Source organism: Chiloscyllium punctatum, chromosome 12 (assembly GCF_047496795.1).
Source record: "Chiloscyllium punctatum isolate Juve2018m chromosome 12, sChiPun1.3, whole genome shotgun sequence".
In the NCBI taxonomy this organism is placed as follows: Eukaryota; Metazoa; Chordata; class Chondrichthyes; order Orectolobiformes; family Hemiscylliidae; genus Chiloscyllium; species Chiloscyllium punctatum.
The window spans coordinates 75,762,161-75,781,681 of NC_092750.1; the positions used below are offsets into that span (position 1 = coordinate 75,762,161).

The window sequence follows — 19,521 nt, forward strand, 5'->3', positions numbered from 1 at the left end:
GAATCCCCTAACACACTTGATCTCTTGGAAGCCGACGTACCCCTCGTTGCATTAGAGCCAGTCTCAATACCAGAAACTTGGCTTTTCATGCTCCGTTCCCCTGAGAATCCATCACCCTCTGCATTTTCCAAAACAGCATACCTGTTTGAATTAGGTATATCCACAAAGGACTCCTGCACTAGCTGCCTACCTCTCTTACCTTTCCTGGAGTTAACCCATCTATGTGACTGTATCTGAGACTCCCCCCCCGCTTCCTATAACTGCCATCAATCACATACTGTTGCTGTTGCAAATTCCTCATCTCTTCTTTCTGTCTCTCCAACCAATCCACTCGATCTGATAAGATTCGCATCCAACAGCATTTATGGCAGATATAATCCACAGTATAACCCTTAAACTCTCTTTAAACTCCCACATCTGACAAGAAGTACATATCACTGCAAAGGCCATTTTTGCTCCTTCACAATTTATAGACCCAGAAAATAACACTGTCTTATTTCTCCACAAACACTGCCCCAGGTTAAATTAATAGCTATGGCTTATATTTTAAGTTTAATCAAGAGACTTAGCTCCAAAAACATATCATCAAGAAAGAACCCACTGTACTCACTAATACAGCCTTTCTCTTGGATAGACTTAAAACAACAATTAACTTATCTGATTCTCTGCTGTGAACTTTGCCCAACAGTTCCTCTAAGATTAGTTGTGAATTTCACTGTTTGTTAATTTTCCCAGATGCACTCCGATGTCCAGCGACACACGAATTCAAACACCAAAGGCGATGACTGTGCAGGTTCTCTCTCCTGCACTGTCCTCACCATGTGCTTCCTTTGTCTGCTCCTCTCCCTTTTAAAACTGCTGTTGCTTTGACTTTTTTTTCCCCAAAGTTCCAAAACAATGCAACAGCATATGAGACAGTAATTGCTGCCCCTGGAATTTGAGGAAATCACCTCCAACACCTAAAGTACCTCAAAAGAATGAGCAGGTCTTACAGCCAGAAATTTTTCCCATCTTCCATCTTGGATTACCCAGAATCCTTAGCTTCATACCTGCTGCTTCCAATTCCGGTTGGTCGTTGTGGTGGCTGGTATATTAGATGTAGGACTATGTGTTTGTTAATAGAGTCTGTGGATGTAGAAGCATGGTGCTCATCATGGAATCCATCAGCAAACACCCCCTCAACAACCAACCAGAATTGGTGACCAAAAGCAGCAGGAATGGAACAAGATAAATTCCAGAAGACACAGTACAGCAGCACCTTACAGGAAGCTCCAAAGCAGTGAAGGTGTCACCTACTTGGGACAAAATGTCTATAAATCTCCTTCCCAGCTTGGTGAACATACTCGTAACTATGATATGGAAATACACATTGAATGGTAGAATCCTAGAAAGTACAGTAGATCATTGGGACCTTGGTGTGTATGACCATATATCATTGAAGACAACAGGATAGATAGATAGATAAAGTGGTTAAGAAGGCATAAGGGTTACTTGCATTGAAGACAAGAGCAGGGAGGTTGTGATGGAACAGCATAAGATAATATTGAGGCCACAGCTAGAGTACTGTTTGCAGACTGGCCTCCGCACGATAGGAAGGATATGATTGCACTGGAGGGATGCAGAGGAGATTCATCAGATGTTGCTTTGGTTGGAATGATTCAGCTATAAAGAGGAATTAGATGTTTTCCTTAGGTAGTATATTACAATCTATAAGAGTCAGAGGTCTACAGCACAGATAAAGGCCCTTTGGCCTATTGAGTCTGCAGCAGTCAAAAACAACCAGCTAACTATTCTAATCTCATTTTCCATCACTTGGCCCATGGCCTTATATGCCTTGGCTTTACAAGTGCACATCTAAATACTTCTTCAATGTTTTGAGGGTTTCTGTCTCTACCACCCTCATGTTCAGTGAGTTCCAGATTCCCACACCCTCAAGATGAAAATGTTTTTTCTCACATCCCTTCTGAACCTTCCGTCTTTACCTTAAATCTTTGGCCCCTGGGCATTGATCCCTCCAACGTTTCTTCCTGTCTGCCATATCTATGTCCCTCATAATTTTATACATCTCAAACATGTCCCCTCTCAATCTCCACTGCTCTAAGGAAAACAGCCCCAGTTTGTACAATCTCTCTTTATAATGGAAACTCACAAGCCTACGCAAATATATCTTTGGAACAGAGAAAGTTGAGGAGGGGACTCTCATAGGGGTTGTATTCGATTATGAAGGACATGGACAGGGTAGATAGAAAGTTCCCATTCGTCAAAGGTTCAATAGTGATGGGGCATAATTTTAAGGTGAAGGGCAGGAAGTTTAGTGGAGACTTAAAGAAAACTTTCTCACAGAGGGTGGTGGGGGTAAGTAATGCAGGGAGAGTAGTTGAGGCTGGAAATCTCACAACCTTTAAAAAGTGCTTGGGTGGTCACATGGAATGTCATAACATTAAAGACGATGGGCTGAGTGCTGCAAGATAGGGCTGGTGTAGATTTTGTGTAGCTTTGGTAGGAGAGACTTGCTGTACTCTCTGATTCTAAGTGCACCACCCCACACTTATCAGGAATGAATTCCATTTGCCATCTGACCAGTCCATCTATATCCTCCTGTAATCTAAGGATATCTTCCTCACCATTTATCACCCGTCTGCAATATTTTTTCATCTGCAAACATACTGATCAATCTTCCTATATTCAAGTCATCATTTGTATCTACCACAAACAGCAATGGCCCCGATACTGACCATGCAAACACATATTTCCATTCAGCAAAATATCCCTCAAGCATCACCGCCTGCTTCCTGCCACTAAGCCAATTGTGGATACAATTAGCCAACTTCCCTTGGATTCCATGAGTTCTTACCTTTGCTATTAGTTTCCACTGCAGGACCTTATCAAAGTCTTGCCGAAGTCCAAGTAAATGTCATCAAAAGTATTTCCCTTATCTACATACCTGATCATCCCTTTGAAAGATTCAATCAAATTGGTCAGACATGACATCTCTCCAAAAGACCGTGCTGACTGTTCTTGATTAATCCCTTCCTATCCAAATGCAGATTAATTCTGTCCCTCAGAATTGCTTCCAATAATTTCTAATTTTTTAACCAGCCTGCTATGTGGCACCATATCAAATGCTTTCTGAAAGTCCAAATATACAAATCCATAACAATAAACCCATCCACTACCTGTATCACTTCTTCAAAAAACATGATTAAATTTGTCAGACGTGGCCTACCCTTGACAAATCCATATTAACTGTCTAGTATTAACTTATTTTTCTCTAATACAGTATATTTACTGTGTCCTGTATTATGTCATCTATCAGTTTTCCCACTATTGATGTCAAACTGACAGGTCTGTACCATCCTGGGTTATCTTTTGCCCCTTTCTTAAACAACGGTGTCACACTTGCAATCCTCCACGACCCTGGAACTAATCCTGTGTTCAGAAATTTCTGTCAGTGGCTCTGCGAATTGCTCCTTTACCTCTGTCAGCAATTTAGCATGTGTCCCATCTGGACTTGGCAATTTCTTCACCAAAGTTTTTAGCACCTTTATTCATATCACCATACTGCTCAATAGAAGAATGAGAAGCAACCTTTTTGAAACAATAAAGATTCTTAGAGGATTTGATAGGGTAGATCTGGAAAAGTTACTTCCCCTTGTGGGAGAGCCGAAGACCAGAGGGCATAAGCTTATTGTAAGGGGGTCACCCAATTGTGACAGAGATTAGGGGCATTTTCTCCACTAAGAAGACAATGAATCTGTGAAATTCTTTGCTGAAGGGGATTGTAGAGTCTGGGTTGTTAAGTATATTCAAAGCTGAGGTAGACAAATTTCAATCAGTGAGGAATCATGAATATTGGGAAAAGGCAAGAAAGTGCACTTGAAGATTTAGATCAGCTATGATCTCGTTGAATGGTAAAACGAATCGATGAGCTAGATGATGTACCTGTGCTGCTACCTTATATGGTCTCTGGTCATCTAACAAAGAAGGCTGAATGGTCACTTGATTGAAGTGTGCAGAATTATGAAGGGTAGATAGGAAGAAATGTCTCCCCTTAGTAGAGAGATCAATAACTAGGGGGCATAGACTTCAGTAAAGATTTCAGGAAAGTTTAAAGGGAACTTGAGGAAAAAGTTTCTCACCCAGAGATTAATGTGTATCTGGAGTAGATGGGTGTTTGATGACTGGTACAGACACAAAGGGCTAAAGGGTTTCTTTCCATGTTGTATCATTCTGTGACTCTGTGACACATTCTTAATATACCTGACATGTCTTAAGTAAAAGATTTCTCTCTATCTCCTATCTATGTTCTTTGTCGATGATTTTAATTTATAATTCAATCATAGAAAGAAAGCTTTATTAGCTCCATTAAAAGCTCTCATCATGTTAAAAAAAATGTCATCTGGTCACCTCTCTTCCAAGCAAACCAAGCAATTTCTCTTCAGAGCTGAAGTTCCTCATATCTGGTCACAAGCCACTCCTCTCTCAAGTTCTTCCATCAACCCTGATTTCTGGAGCCCAGAATTATTTCCATGACTCCGAGCTGAGGCCTAATTTCAGTTTGAGAGAAACTCTTTTCTATTCTGTTCTTGCGCTTACAAACCCCAAACCAACATATCAGCTTGCCTTGGTACATTTGAGAATTAGTGTAAGTTTGCATCAATACATCATTTTACATTTTCCCAATGTGCAGCCATTTATCTCTTGCTATTGGTGTTCATTTCACATTTTACTTCAGAAACCAAGATTCTTTGTGGAGATTAGAGGATTTTCTTCCATATTTATTAACTTACCCTTTACTGTTCTGCTGCAGATCACCCAGGTCTCAATAGTACCAGTCAAATTGGAAAGTTTCAAGGCAAAGCACAAATGGAGCTGCAGGATTATGTCCAAAAAACATATCCTGAAGATAGCTACAGGTAGGATCTAGCAGCTTCCGTATTCTCACAATAGTCAGCATCAGGGTTTGGTCTGAAATGGTGCTTTGAACTGAGAGTACCAGGAATTGGAGATTTCATCAGCTCAGCTCTTGACACAATTTATGAAGTAGATCGTGTAGAAATCGTCTCAAATCAATTACTTTTTTATTAGATTAGATTAGATTACTTACTTACTTCAAGGATCAATGAGAGGGATTTAAAGGAAAGAGCAGTTAGATGGCAGAGAGCTCTGTATTTAAACAAAGAGATGGGGAAGCAGTTGAAATGGTATTTCCCAATGAGTGTGGTAAAGAAGGCAAATGTGTTGTTGCACTTCATACTGAGAGAAATTGAGTACAAGACTAGGTATGTCTCGTTGTGAATATATAGGGCTTTGGTGAGACAAGACCTGCAGTATAGTGTTTAATTTTGGCCTTTTCATCTTAGGAAGGTTGTTGTGATGATGCAGGGATTGCAATGAAGGCTTACCAGACCGATACCTGGGATGATGTGTGAAGAGAGACTGGATCACTTGGGATTATATTCACTGGCGTTTAGAAGAATAAGAAGGGATCTAACGGAAATCTGTAAAACATTAACAAGACTAAAGAGAATAGATGCAAGAAGGATGTTTCCAATGTTCGGGGAATTCAGAACCAGGGCTCACAGTCTTATATCCTTATCCGGGGGAGGGCCATTTAGGACTGAGATGAGGAGAAATTTCTTCACACAGAGAGTGGAGATTCTGTGGAATTCAGTGCCACAAGAAGTGTTTGAGGCTAAACGTTGAATGTTTGGAAGTTCGATATATTTCTTAGAGCTAAAGGGTTCAAAGGCTATGGGGTGAAAGTGGGAACAAGTTACAGAGCTGAATGATCAGCAATTATTATACTGAATAATGGAGAAAGCTCAAAGGGCTGAATGGCATACAATTGCTTTTATTTTCTATGTCATTATTAAATCAAATATTAAACAGTAACAACAGACACCTGTGGTGAGGCTGAAAATATAATGTAACATTGTAAATAAGGAGAACATTGATTCAGAGTTGTTGGGATACAGTGAGTGGTGGAGTCAGCACAGCTGTCTGTAAATATAAAATGTGAGGATTGGGGAATCAGTTCATTCATTTCAAAATCGTGCAGAGTGCAGCTTAAAGCATCAATATGTTGTTAAAATGAGCAGGATAGATAAGTGAAAACATAAGATTTTGAATCAATTAATGTTGATTTAACTTGACAGATTGGCCCGAATTCTTCTCCGCCTGCCGGCTCTTCGATTGATGAATTCCAGCATCACGGAGGAGCTCTTCTTCACTGGACTGATTGGGAACGTTCAGATTGACAGTATCATCCCTTATATCCTGCGAATGGAAACTGCGGAATACAACAGTCAAATCATTGGCACTTAACCCCGTGGAACAGGTTCTTCAGCTCATCATTAAACATGACAGCTCCATCAATGAGAGGCTTGAGAGCAGACCACAGCTTGGACTGCACTATCAGAAAGCAAATAAGATCTTCACTGCATACTCCACTCCCTGCATACTCCACTGATTGCAGTCTCAGCTCACTGCACACTGTGCTCCTTACACATTCTTATTCTGTACACTCTGTTCACTGCAAACTCCGTTTCCTACACACTGCTCCGTACACACTTCATTCACTGTATCTCCACTCCATAGACACCTAAATATCCCGTTCACTAGAGATTCCAGTTTCTACACATTTGGTTCACTGCAGACACTGCTCCTTACACAACCAATTCACGACAGACTGCACTCTACACAGCATATTCACTGCAGACACTGATACGAACAAACTGCAGACACTGATCCTGACACTGCACTCCCCCAGACACTGATCCCGACACACTGCACTCCCCCAGACACTGATCCTGACACACTGCACTTCCCCAGACACTGATCCCGACACACTGCACTCCCCCAGACACTGATCCCGACACACTGCACTCCCCCAGACACTGATCCCGACACACTGCACTCCCCGTAGACAATGATCCTGACACACTGCACTCCCCCAGACACTGATCTTGACACACTGCACTCCCCCAGACACTGATCCTGACTCACTGCACTCCCCGCAGACACTGATCCTGACACACTGCACTCCCCCAGACACTGATCCCGACACACTGCACTCCCCGTAGACAATGATCCTGACACACTGCACTCCCCGCAGACACTGATCCCGACACACTGCACTCCCCGCAGACAATGATCTTGACACACTGCACTCCCCCAGACACTGATCCTGACACACTGCACTCCCCGCAGACACTGTCCTGATACACTGCACTCCATGCACACACTGATCCTGACACACTGCACTCACCACAGACACTGATCCTACACACTGCACTCACCCACAAACTGATCCTGACACACTGCACTCCCCCAGACACTGTCCTGATACACTGCACTCCATGCACACACTGATCCTGAGGCACTCCATTCCCCGCACACACTGATCCTGGTACACTGCTCTCCCCCAGACACTGATCCTGACACACTGTACTCCCCCAGACACTGATCCTGACACACTGCATTCACCCAGACATTGATCCTGACACACTGCACTCTCCCAGACACTGATCTTGACACACTGCACTCCCCCAGACACTGATCCTGACACACTGCACTCCCCGCAGACACTGATCCTGACACACTGCACTCCCCCAGACACTGATCTTGACACACTGCACTCCCTGCACACACTGATCCTGACACACTGCACTCACCACAGACACTGATCCTACACACTGCACTCACCCACAAACTGATCCTGACACACTGCACTCCCCCAGACACTGTCCTGATACACTGCACTCCATGCACACACTGATCCTGAGGCACTCCATTCCCCGCACACACTGATCCTGGTACACTGCTCTCCCCCAGACACTGATCCTGACACACTGTACTCCCCCAGACACTGATCCTGACACACTGTACTCCCCCAGACACTGATCCTGACACACTGCATTCACCCAGACATTGATCCTGACACACTGCACTCGTCACAGACACTGATCCTGACACACCGCACTCACCGCACACACTGAACCTGACACACTGCACTCACCGCTCACACTGATCCCGACACACTGCACACACCCCAGTCACTGATCCTGACACACTGCACACACTGCATACACTGATCCTGACACACTGCACTCACTACAGACACTGATCCTGACACACTGCACTCCCACACACACTGATCCTGACACACTGCACTCACCACAGACACTGATCCTGACACACTGCACTCCCCCAGACACTGATGCCGACACACTGCACTCCCACACACACTGATCCTGACACACTGCACTCACCCAGACACTGATCCTGACACACTGCACTCCCCCACACACTGATCCTGACACACTGCAGTCCCCCAGACACTGATCCTGACACAGTGCACTCCCCCCAGACAGTGATCCTGACACAGTGCACTCATCACAGACACTGATTCTGACACACTGCACTCCCCCAGACACTGATCCTGACACACTGCACTCACCCACAAACTGATCCTGACACACTGCACTCCATGCACACACTGATCCTGACACTGCACTCACTGCACACACTGATCCTGACACACTGCACTCACCACAGACACTGATCCTGACACACTGCACTCCCCCACACACTGATCCTGACACACTGCACTCACCACAGACACTGATCCTGACACACTGCACTCACCACAGACACTGATCCTGACACACTGCACTCCCCCACACACTGATCCTGACACACTGCACTCACCACAGACACTGATCCTGACACAGTGCACTCACCACAGACACTGATCCAGACACACTGCACTCACCGCGCACACTGATCCTGACACTACACTCCCCCAGACACTGATCCTGACACACTGCACTCACCCAGACATTGATCCTGACACACTGCACTCGTCACAGACACTGATCCTGACACACTGCACACACTGCATACACTGATCCTGACACACTGCACTCCCCCAGACACTGATCCTGACACACTGCACACACTGATCCTGACACACTGCACTCACCACAGACACTGATCCGGACACACTGCACTCCCACAGACACTGATCCTGACACACTGCACTCCCACAGACACTGATCCTGACACACTGCACTCACCGCGCACACTGATCCTGACACAGTGCACTCACTGCACACACTGATCCAGACACACTGCACTCCCCCAGACACTGATCCTGACACACTGCACACAGTGCATACACTGATCCTGACGCACTGCACTTACATCACACACTGATCCTGACATACTGCACTCACCAAAGACACTGGTCCTGACACACTGCACTCCCCCAGACACTGATCCGGACACACTGCACTCACCGTGCACACTGATCCTGACACACTGCATACATTGATCCTGACACACTGCACTCATCCAGACACTGATCCTGACACTGCACTCCCCCAGACACTGATCCCGACACACTGCACTCCCCCAGACACTGATCCCGACACTCTGCACTCCCCGCAGACAATGATCCTGACACACTGCACTCCCCCAGACACTGATCCCGACACACTGCACTCCCCCAGACACTGATCCCGACACACTGCACTCCCCCAGACACTGATCCCGACACACTGCACTCCCCGCAGACAATGATCCTGACACACTGCACTCCCCCAGACACTGATCTTGACACACTGCACTCCCCCAGACACTGATCCTGACTCACTGCACTCCCCTCAGACACTGATCCTGACACACTGCACTCCCCCAGACACTGATCTTGACACACTACACTCCCCCAGACACTGATCCTGACACACTGCACTCCATGCACACACTGATCCTGACACTGCACTCACTGCACACACTGATCCTGACACGCTGCACTCACCACAGACACTGATCCTGACACACTGCACTCCCCCAGACACTGATCCTGACACACTGCACTCCCCTCAGACACTGATCCTGACACACTGCACTCCCCCAGACACTGATCTTGACACACTACACTCCCCCAGACACTGATCCTGACACACTGCACTCCCCTCAGACACTGATCCTGACACACTGCACTCCCCCAGACACTGATCTTGACACACTACACTCCCCCAGACACTGATCCCGACACACTGCACTCCCCGCAGACAATGATCCTGACACACTGCACTCCCCCAGACACTGATCTTGACACACTGCACTCCCCCAGACACTGATCCTGACACACTGCACTCTCCGCAGACACTGATCCTGACACACTGCACTCCCTGCAGACACTGATCCTGACACACTGCACAACCCCAGACACTGATCCTGACACACTGCACTCACATCACACACTGATCCTGACACTGCACTCACTGCACACACTGATCCTGACACACTGCACTCACCACAGACACTGATCCTACACACTGCACTCACCCACAAACTGATCCTGACACACTGCACTCCCCCAGACACTGTCCTGATACACTGCACTCCATGCACACACTGATCCTGAGGCACTCCATTCCCCGCACACACTGATCCTGGTACACTGCTCTCCCCCAGACACTGATCCTGACACACTGTACTCCCCCAGACACTGATCCTGACACACTGCACTCACCCAGACATTGATCCTGACACACTGCACTCGTCACAGACACTGATCCTGACACACTGCACACACTGCATACACTGATCCTGACACACTGCACTCCCCCAGACACTGATCCTGACACACTGCACACACTGATCCTGACACACTGCACTCACCACAGACACTGATCCGGACACACTGCACTCCCACAGACACTGATCCTGACACACTGCACTCCCACAGACACTGATCCTGACACACTGCACTCACCGCGCACACTGATCCTGACACAGTGCACTCACTGCACACACTGATCCAGACACACTGCACTCCCCCAGACACTGATCCTGACACACTGCACACAGTGCATACACTGATCCTGACACACTGCACTCACCACAGACACTGATCCTACACACTGCACTCACCCACAAACTGATCCTGACACACTGCACTCCCCCAGACACTGTCCTGATACACTGCACTCCATGCACACACTGATCCTGAGGCACTCCATTCCCCGCACACACTGATCCTGGTACACTGCTCTCCCCCAGACACTGATCCTGACACACTGTACTCCCCCAGACACTGATCCTGACACACTGCATTCACCCAGACATTGATCCTGACACACTGCCCTCGTCACAGACACTGATCCTGACACACCGCACTCACCGCACACACTGAACCTGACACACTGCACTCACCGCTCACACTGATCCCGACACACTGCACACACCCCAGTCACTGATCCTGACACACTGCACACACTGCATACACTGATCCTGACACACTGCACTCACTACAGACACTGATCCTGACACACTGCACTCCCACACACACTGATCCTGACACACTGCACTCACCACAGACACTGATCCTGACACACTGCACTCCCCCAGACACTGATGCCGACACACTGCACATCCGCACACACTGATCCTGACACACTGCACTCACCCAGACACTAATCCTGACACACTGCACTCCCCCACACACTGATCCTGACACAGTGCACTCCCCCAGACACTGATCCTGACACAGTGCACTCATCACAGACACTGATTCTGACACACTGCACTCCCCAGACACTGATCCTGACACACTGCACTCACCCACAAACTGATCCTGACACACTGCACTCCATGCACACACTGATCCTGACACTGCACTCACTGCACACACTGATCCTGACACGCTGCACTCACCACAGACACTGATCCTGACACACTGCACTCCCCCACACACTGATCCTGACACACTGCACTCACCACAGACACTGATCCTGACACAGTGCACTCACCACAGACACTGATCCAGACACACTGCACTCACCGCGCACACTGATCCTGACACACTGCACTCCCCCAGACACTGATCCTGACACACTGCACTCCCACAGACACTGATCCTGACACACTGCACTCCCACAGACACTGATCCTGACACACTGCACTCACTGCACACACTGATCCTGACACAGTGCACTCACTGCACACACTGATCCTGACACAGTGCACTCACTGCACACACTGATCCTGACACAGTGCACTCACTGCACACACTGATCCAGACACACTGCACTCCCCCAGACACTGATCCAGACACACTGCACTACCCCAGACACTGATCCTGACACACTGCACTCCCCCAGACACTGATCCTGACACACTGCACTCACCACAGACACTGATCCTGACACACTGCACACCACCAGACACTGATCCTGACACACTGCACTCACTGCGCACACTGATCCTGACACACTGCATACACTGATCTTGACACACTGCACTCCCTGCAGACACTGATCCTGACACACTGCACTCCCCCCAGACACTGATTCTGACACACTGCACTCACCACAGACACTGATCCTGACACACTGCCCTCCCCCAGACACTGATCCTGACGCACTGCACACACGGCAGACACTGATCCTGACACACTGCACTCACCCAGACATTGATCCTGACACACTGCACTCGTCACAGACACTGATCCTGACACACCGCACTCACCCCAGTCACTGATTCTGACACACTGCACTCACCACAGACACTGATCCTGACACACTGCACTCATCCAGACACTGATCCTGACACACTGCACTCACCCACACACTGATCCTGACACACTGCACTCCCCCACACACTGATCCTGACACACTGCACTCACCACAGACACTGATCCTGACACACTGCACTCCATGCACACACTGATCCTGACACTACACTCACCCACAAACTGATCCTGACACACTGCACTCCCCCAGACACTGATCCTGACACACTGCACTCCCCGCACACACTGACCTTGATACACTGCACTCACTACAGACACTGATCCTGACACACTGCACTCCCACACACACTGATCCTGACACACTGCACTCACCGCGCACACTGATCCTGACACACTGCATACACTGATCTTGACACACTGCACTCCCTGCAGACACTGATCCTGACACACTGCACTCCCCCCAGACACTGATTCTGACACACTGCACTCACCACAGACACTGATCCTGACACACTGCCCTCCCCCAGACACTGATCCCGACGCACTGCACACACCGCAGACACTGATCCTGACACACTACACTCCCCCAGACACTGATCCTGACACACTGCACACCCCCAGACACTGATCCTGACACACTGCACTCACCCAGACATTGATCCTGACACACTGCACTCGTCACAGACACTGATCCTGACACACCGCACTCACCGCACACACTGAACCTGACACACTGCACTCACCGCACACACTGATCCCGACACACTGCACACACCCCAGTCACTGATCCTGACACACTGCACACAGTGCATACACTGATCCTGACACACTGCACTTACATCACACACTGATCCTGACATACTGCACTCACCAAAGACACTGGTCCTGACACACTGCATACACTGATCTTGACACACTGCACTCCCCCAGACACTGATCCGGACAAACTGCACTCACCCAGACACTGATCCTGACACACTGCACTCACCGTGCACACTGATCCTGACACACTGCATACACTGATCCTGACACACTGCACTCACTGCACACACTGATCTTGACACACTGCACTCCCGCACACACTGATCCTGACACACTGCACTCCCCCACACACTGATCCTGACACACTGCACTCCCCCAGACACTGATCCTGACACAGTGCACTCACCACAGACACTGATCCTGACACAGTGCACTCACCACAGACACTGATCCTGACACACCGCACTCACCGCAGACACTGATCCTGACACACTGCACTCCCCGCAGACACTGATCCTGACACACTGCACTCCCCGCAGACACTGATCCTGACACACCGCACTCCCCCAGACACTGATCCTGACACACCACACTCCCCCAGACACTGATCCTGACACACTGCACTCCCCCAGACACTGATCCTGACACACTGCACTCCCCCAGACACTGATCCTGACACACCGCACTCCCCCAGACACTGATCCTGACACACCGCACTCCCCCAGACACTGATCCTGACACACCGCACTCCCCCAGACACTGATCCTGACACACTGCCCTCCCCCAGACGCTGATCCTGACACACTGCAATCGTCACAGACACTGATCCTGACACACTGCACTCCCCTGCACACTGATCCTGACACACTGCACTCCCCCAGGCACTGATTCTGACATACCGCACTCACTGCACACACTGATCCTGGCTCACTGCACCCCCACACACTGCTCACTGCACCCCCACACACTGCTCACTGCACCCCCACACACTGCTCACTGCACCCACACACACTGCTCACTGTACTCATACACACTGCTCACTGCAGCGACACACACTGCTCACTGCACCCCCACACACTGCTCACTGCACCCACACACACTGCTCACTGTACCCATAAACACTGCTCACTGCAGCGACACACACTGCTCACTGCACCCATACACACTGCTCACTGCACACACACACTGCTCACTGCAGCGACACACTACTCACTGCACACACACACACTGCTCACTGCACCCACACACACTGCTCACTGCACCCACACACACTGCTCACTGCACCCACACACACTGCTCACTGCAGCGACACACTGCCCACTGCAGCCACACACACAGCCGAGTGCACCCACACCCACTGCACACACACACTGGCCACTGCGCACACACACATTGCTCGCTGCACACACACTGCTCACCCCGCACGCGCATGCGCATACTGCTCACTGCACACACAGACACTGCTCACTGCACACACCCACTGCTCACCGTACACACACACCCACTGCACACAAACCCACTGCTCACTGCACACAGACACTGCTTACTGGACCCACACACTGCTCAATGCACCCACATACACTGCCAGTGCACCCACACACACTGGCCACTGAACCCAAACCCTCTGCACACACACACACACACACACTGGCCACTGCACCCACACATACTGCTCACTGCACCCACATACACCTTCCACTGCAGCCACACACATGCCCAGTGTACCCAATGCCCACTGCATCCACATCCACTGCCCACTGCATGTACACACACTGCTCATTGCACACACATGCAGCACCAACTGCACCCACACCCACGGCTCACTGCACCCACATCCACTGCACCCTCACCCACTGCCAAGTGGACACACACCCACTGTTCACTGTACACACACACCTGTGGCTCAGAGCATCCACCCCCATGCTCACTGCACACAAACCCCCTGTTCATTGCACCCACACACACTGCTCACTGCACCCACACATACTGCTCACTGTACCCCCACACACTGCTCACTGCACACACACACACTGCTCACTGCACCCACACATACTGCTCACTGTACCCCCACACACTGCTCACTGCACACACGCACACTGCTCACTGCACCCACACGCACTGCTCACTGCACCCCCACACACTGCTCCCTGCACCCCCACACACTGCTCACTGCACCCCCACACACTGCTCACTGCACCCCCACACTGCTCACTGCACCCACACACACTGCTCACTGCACCCACACACACTGCTCACTGCACTACACACACACTGCTCACTGCACCCCCACGCACTGCTCACTGCACCCCCACACACTGCTCACTGCACCCCCACACACTGCTCACTGTACCCACACACTGCTCACTGCACCACACACACTGCTCACTGCACCCCCACGCACTGCTCACTGCACCCCCACACACTGCTCACTGCACCCCCACACACTGCTCACTGTACCCACACACTGCTCACTGCACCACACACACTGCTCACTGCACCCTCACACACTGCTCACTGCACCCTCACACACTGCTCACTGCACCACACACACTGCTCACTGCACACACACACACTGCTGACCATGCACTCACACACTGCTCACTGTACCCACACACTGCTCACTGCACCACACACACTGCTCACTGCACCCACACACACTGCTCACTGCACTCACACACTGCTCACTGCACCACACACACTGCTCACTGCACCCACACACACTGCTCACTGCACCCCCACACACTGCTGACCATGCACTCACACACTGCTCACTGCACCACACACACTGCTCACTGCACCACACACACTGCTCACTGCACCCACACACACTGCTCACTGCACTCACACACTGCTCACTGCACCACACACACTGCTCACTGCACCCACACACACTGCTCACTGCACTCACACACTGCTCACTGCACCACACACACTGCTCACTGCACCCACACACACTGCTCACTGCACCCCCACACATTGCTCACTGCACCCCCACACACTGCTCACTGCACACACACACTGCTCACTGCACCCACACCCACTGCTCACTGCACACACTCACTGCTTACTGCACTCACACACTGCTCACTGCACCCACACACTGCTCACTGCACCCACACACTGCTCACTGCACACACACACTGCTCACTGCACCCACACCCACTGCTCACTGCACACACTCACTGCTCACTGCACTCACACACTGCTCACTGCACCCACACACTGCTCACTGCACCCACACACTGCTCACTGCACACACACACTGCTCACTGCACCCACACACTGCTGACCATGCACTCACACACTGCTCACTGTACCCACACACTGCTCACTGCACACACACACTGCTCACTGCACCCACACACTGCTCACTGCACACACACACTGCTCACTGCACCCACACACTGCTGACCATGCACTCACACACTGCTCACTGTACCCACACACTGCTCACTGCACACACACACTGCTCACTGCACCCACACACTGCTCACTGCACCGACACACTGCTGACCATGCACTCACACACTGCTCACTGTACCCACACACTGCTCACTGCACTCACACACTGCTCACTGCACCCACACCCACTGCTCACTGCACACACTCACTGCTTACTGCACTCACACACTGCTCACCGCACCCACACACTGCTCACTGCACACACACACTGGTCACTGCACCCACACACTGCTGACCATGCACTCACACACTGCTCACTGTACCCACACACTGCTCACTGCACCACACACACTGCTCACTGCACCACACACACTGCTCACTGCACCCACACACACTGCTCACTGCACCCCCACACACTGCTCACTGCACCCCCACACACTGCTCACTGCACCGACACACTGCTGACCATGCACTCACACACTGCTCACTGTACCCACACACTGCTCACTGCACTCACACACTGCTCACTGCACCCACACACTGCTCACTGCACCACACACACTGCTCACTGCACCCACACACACTGCTCACTGCACCACACACACTGCTCACTGCACCCACACACACTGCTCACTGCACCCACACACACTGCTCACTGCACCACACACACTGCTCACTGCACCCACACACACTGCTCACTGTACACATAGACACTGATCACAGCACACACAAACACATACACTGCTCACTGCACCCACACACACTGCTCACTGCACCCACACACACTGCTCACTGCACCCATATACACTGCTCACTGCACCCATATACACTGCTCACTGTACCCACACCGACCGTGCATACACACACTGCTCACAGCACACACACACACTGCTCAGTGCACTCACACACACTGCTCAGTGCACACACACCCACTGCTGACTGCACACACACACACATTGCTCACCGCACCCACATACACTGCCCACTGCAGCCACACACTGCATCCACACCCACTGCACACAAACACACACACACTGGCCACTGTATGCACACTTACTGCTCACAGCGCACACACACAGCTCACTGCACCCACACACTGCTCAATGCACCCACACACGCTGCTCACTGCACTCACATACTGTTCACTGTACCCACGCCCACTACTCACTGCACCCACACACACTGCTCACAGCGCACACACACCGCTCACTGCACCCCCACACACTGCTCACTGCACCCCCACACACTGCTCACTGCACCCCCACACACTGCTCACTGCACCCCCACACACTGCTCACTGCACCCACACACACTGCTCACAGCACACACACACACACTGCTCACTGCACCCACACACACTGCTCACTGCACCCATACACTGACCGTGCACACACACACTGCTCACTGCACACACACCTATGGCTCACCGCACTCACATACACTGCTCATCGTACCCACACACACTGCTCAGTGCACACACACACTGCTCAGTGCACACACACACTGCTCAGTGCACACACACACTGCTCAGTGCACTCACACACACTGCTCAGTGCACTCACACACACTGCTCAGTGCACACACACACACTGCTCAGTGCACTCACACACACTGCTCAGTGCACTCACACACACTGCTCAGTGCACTCACACACATTGCTCACTGCACACACACACACTGCTGACTGCACACACACCCACTGCTCACTGCACCCACACTCACTGCTCACTGCACCCACACGCACTGCTCACCGCACCCACATACACTGCCCACTGCAGCCACACACTGCACCCATACCCACTGCACACAAACACACACACACTAGCCACTGTATGCACACTTACTGCTCACAGCGCACACACACACTGCTAACTGCACTCACATACTGTTCACTGCACCCACACCCACTGCTCACTGCACAAACAGACCCACTGCTCACTGCACACACAACCACTGCTCACTGAACACACACTCACTGCTCACTGCACTGACACACTGCTGGCCATGCACACACACATTGCTCACTGCACACACACAGACACTGATCACCGCACCCACACACACTGCTCACTGCACCCACACACACTGCTCACTGAACACACACACTGCTCACTGCACCCAAACACACAGCTCACTGCACCCACACACACAGCTCACTGCACTCACACACACAGCTCACTGCACCCACACACACAGCTCACTGCACTCACACACACTGCTCACTGCACCCACACACACAGCTCACTGCACCCACACACACAGCTCACTGCACTCACACACACTGCTCACTGCACCCACACACACTGCTCACTGCAGCAACACACTGCTCACTGCACCCACGCTCACTGCTCACTGCACCCACACACACAGCTCACTGCACCCACACCCCTGCTCACTGCACTCACACACACTGCTCACTGCACCCACACACTGCTCACTGCACCCACACACTGCTCACTGCACCCACACCCACTGCTCACTGCACACACTCACTGCTCACTGCACACACACACTGCTCACTGCACACACACACTGCTCACTGCACCCACACCCACTGCTCACTGCACACACTCACTGCTCACTGCACCCACACACACTGCTCACCGCACCCACATACACTGCCCACTGCAGCCACACACTGCACCCATACCCACTGCACACAAACACACACACACTAGCCACTGTATGCACACTTACTGCTCACAGCGCACACACACACTGCTAACTGCACTCACATACTGTTCACTGCACCCACACCCACTGCTCACTGCACAAACAGACCCACTGCTCACTGCACACACAACCACTGCTCA

At 50.8% G+C, this 19,521-nt stretch overlaps 1 protein-coding gene across 5 annotated transcripts in view; it reads left to right on the top strand.

Moving 5' to 3' along the window:
* LOC140483948 (nuclear receptor subfamily 2 group C member 2-like) overlaps positions 1 to 19,521 on the top strand; it is a 226,292-nt gene that overhangs the window by 192,384 nt on the left and 14,387 nt on the right. For 2 of the 5 annotated variants that reach the window (XM_072582814.1, XM_072582813.1), the window contains exons 14-15: positions 4,811 to 4,916; positions 6,159 to 17,657. In XM_072582814.1, the coding sequence (XP_072438915.1) occupies positions 4,811 to 4,916; positions 6,159 to 6,327 (275 nt within the window). In that variant the 3' untranslated portion in view covers positions 6,328 to 17,657. Of the gene's footprint in view, positions 1 to 4,810; positions 4,917 to 6,158; positions 17,658 to 19,521 lie in introns of those variants that run through there. The other 3 variants (XM_072582815.1, XM_072582818.1, XM_072582812.1) reach the window with 2 other exon arrangements.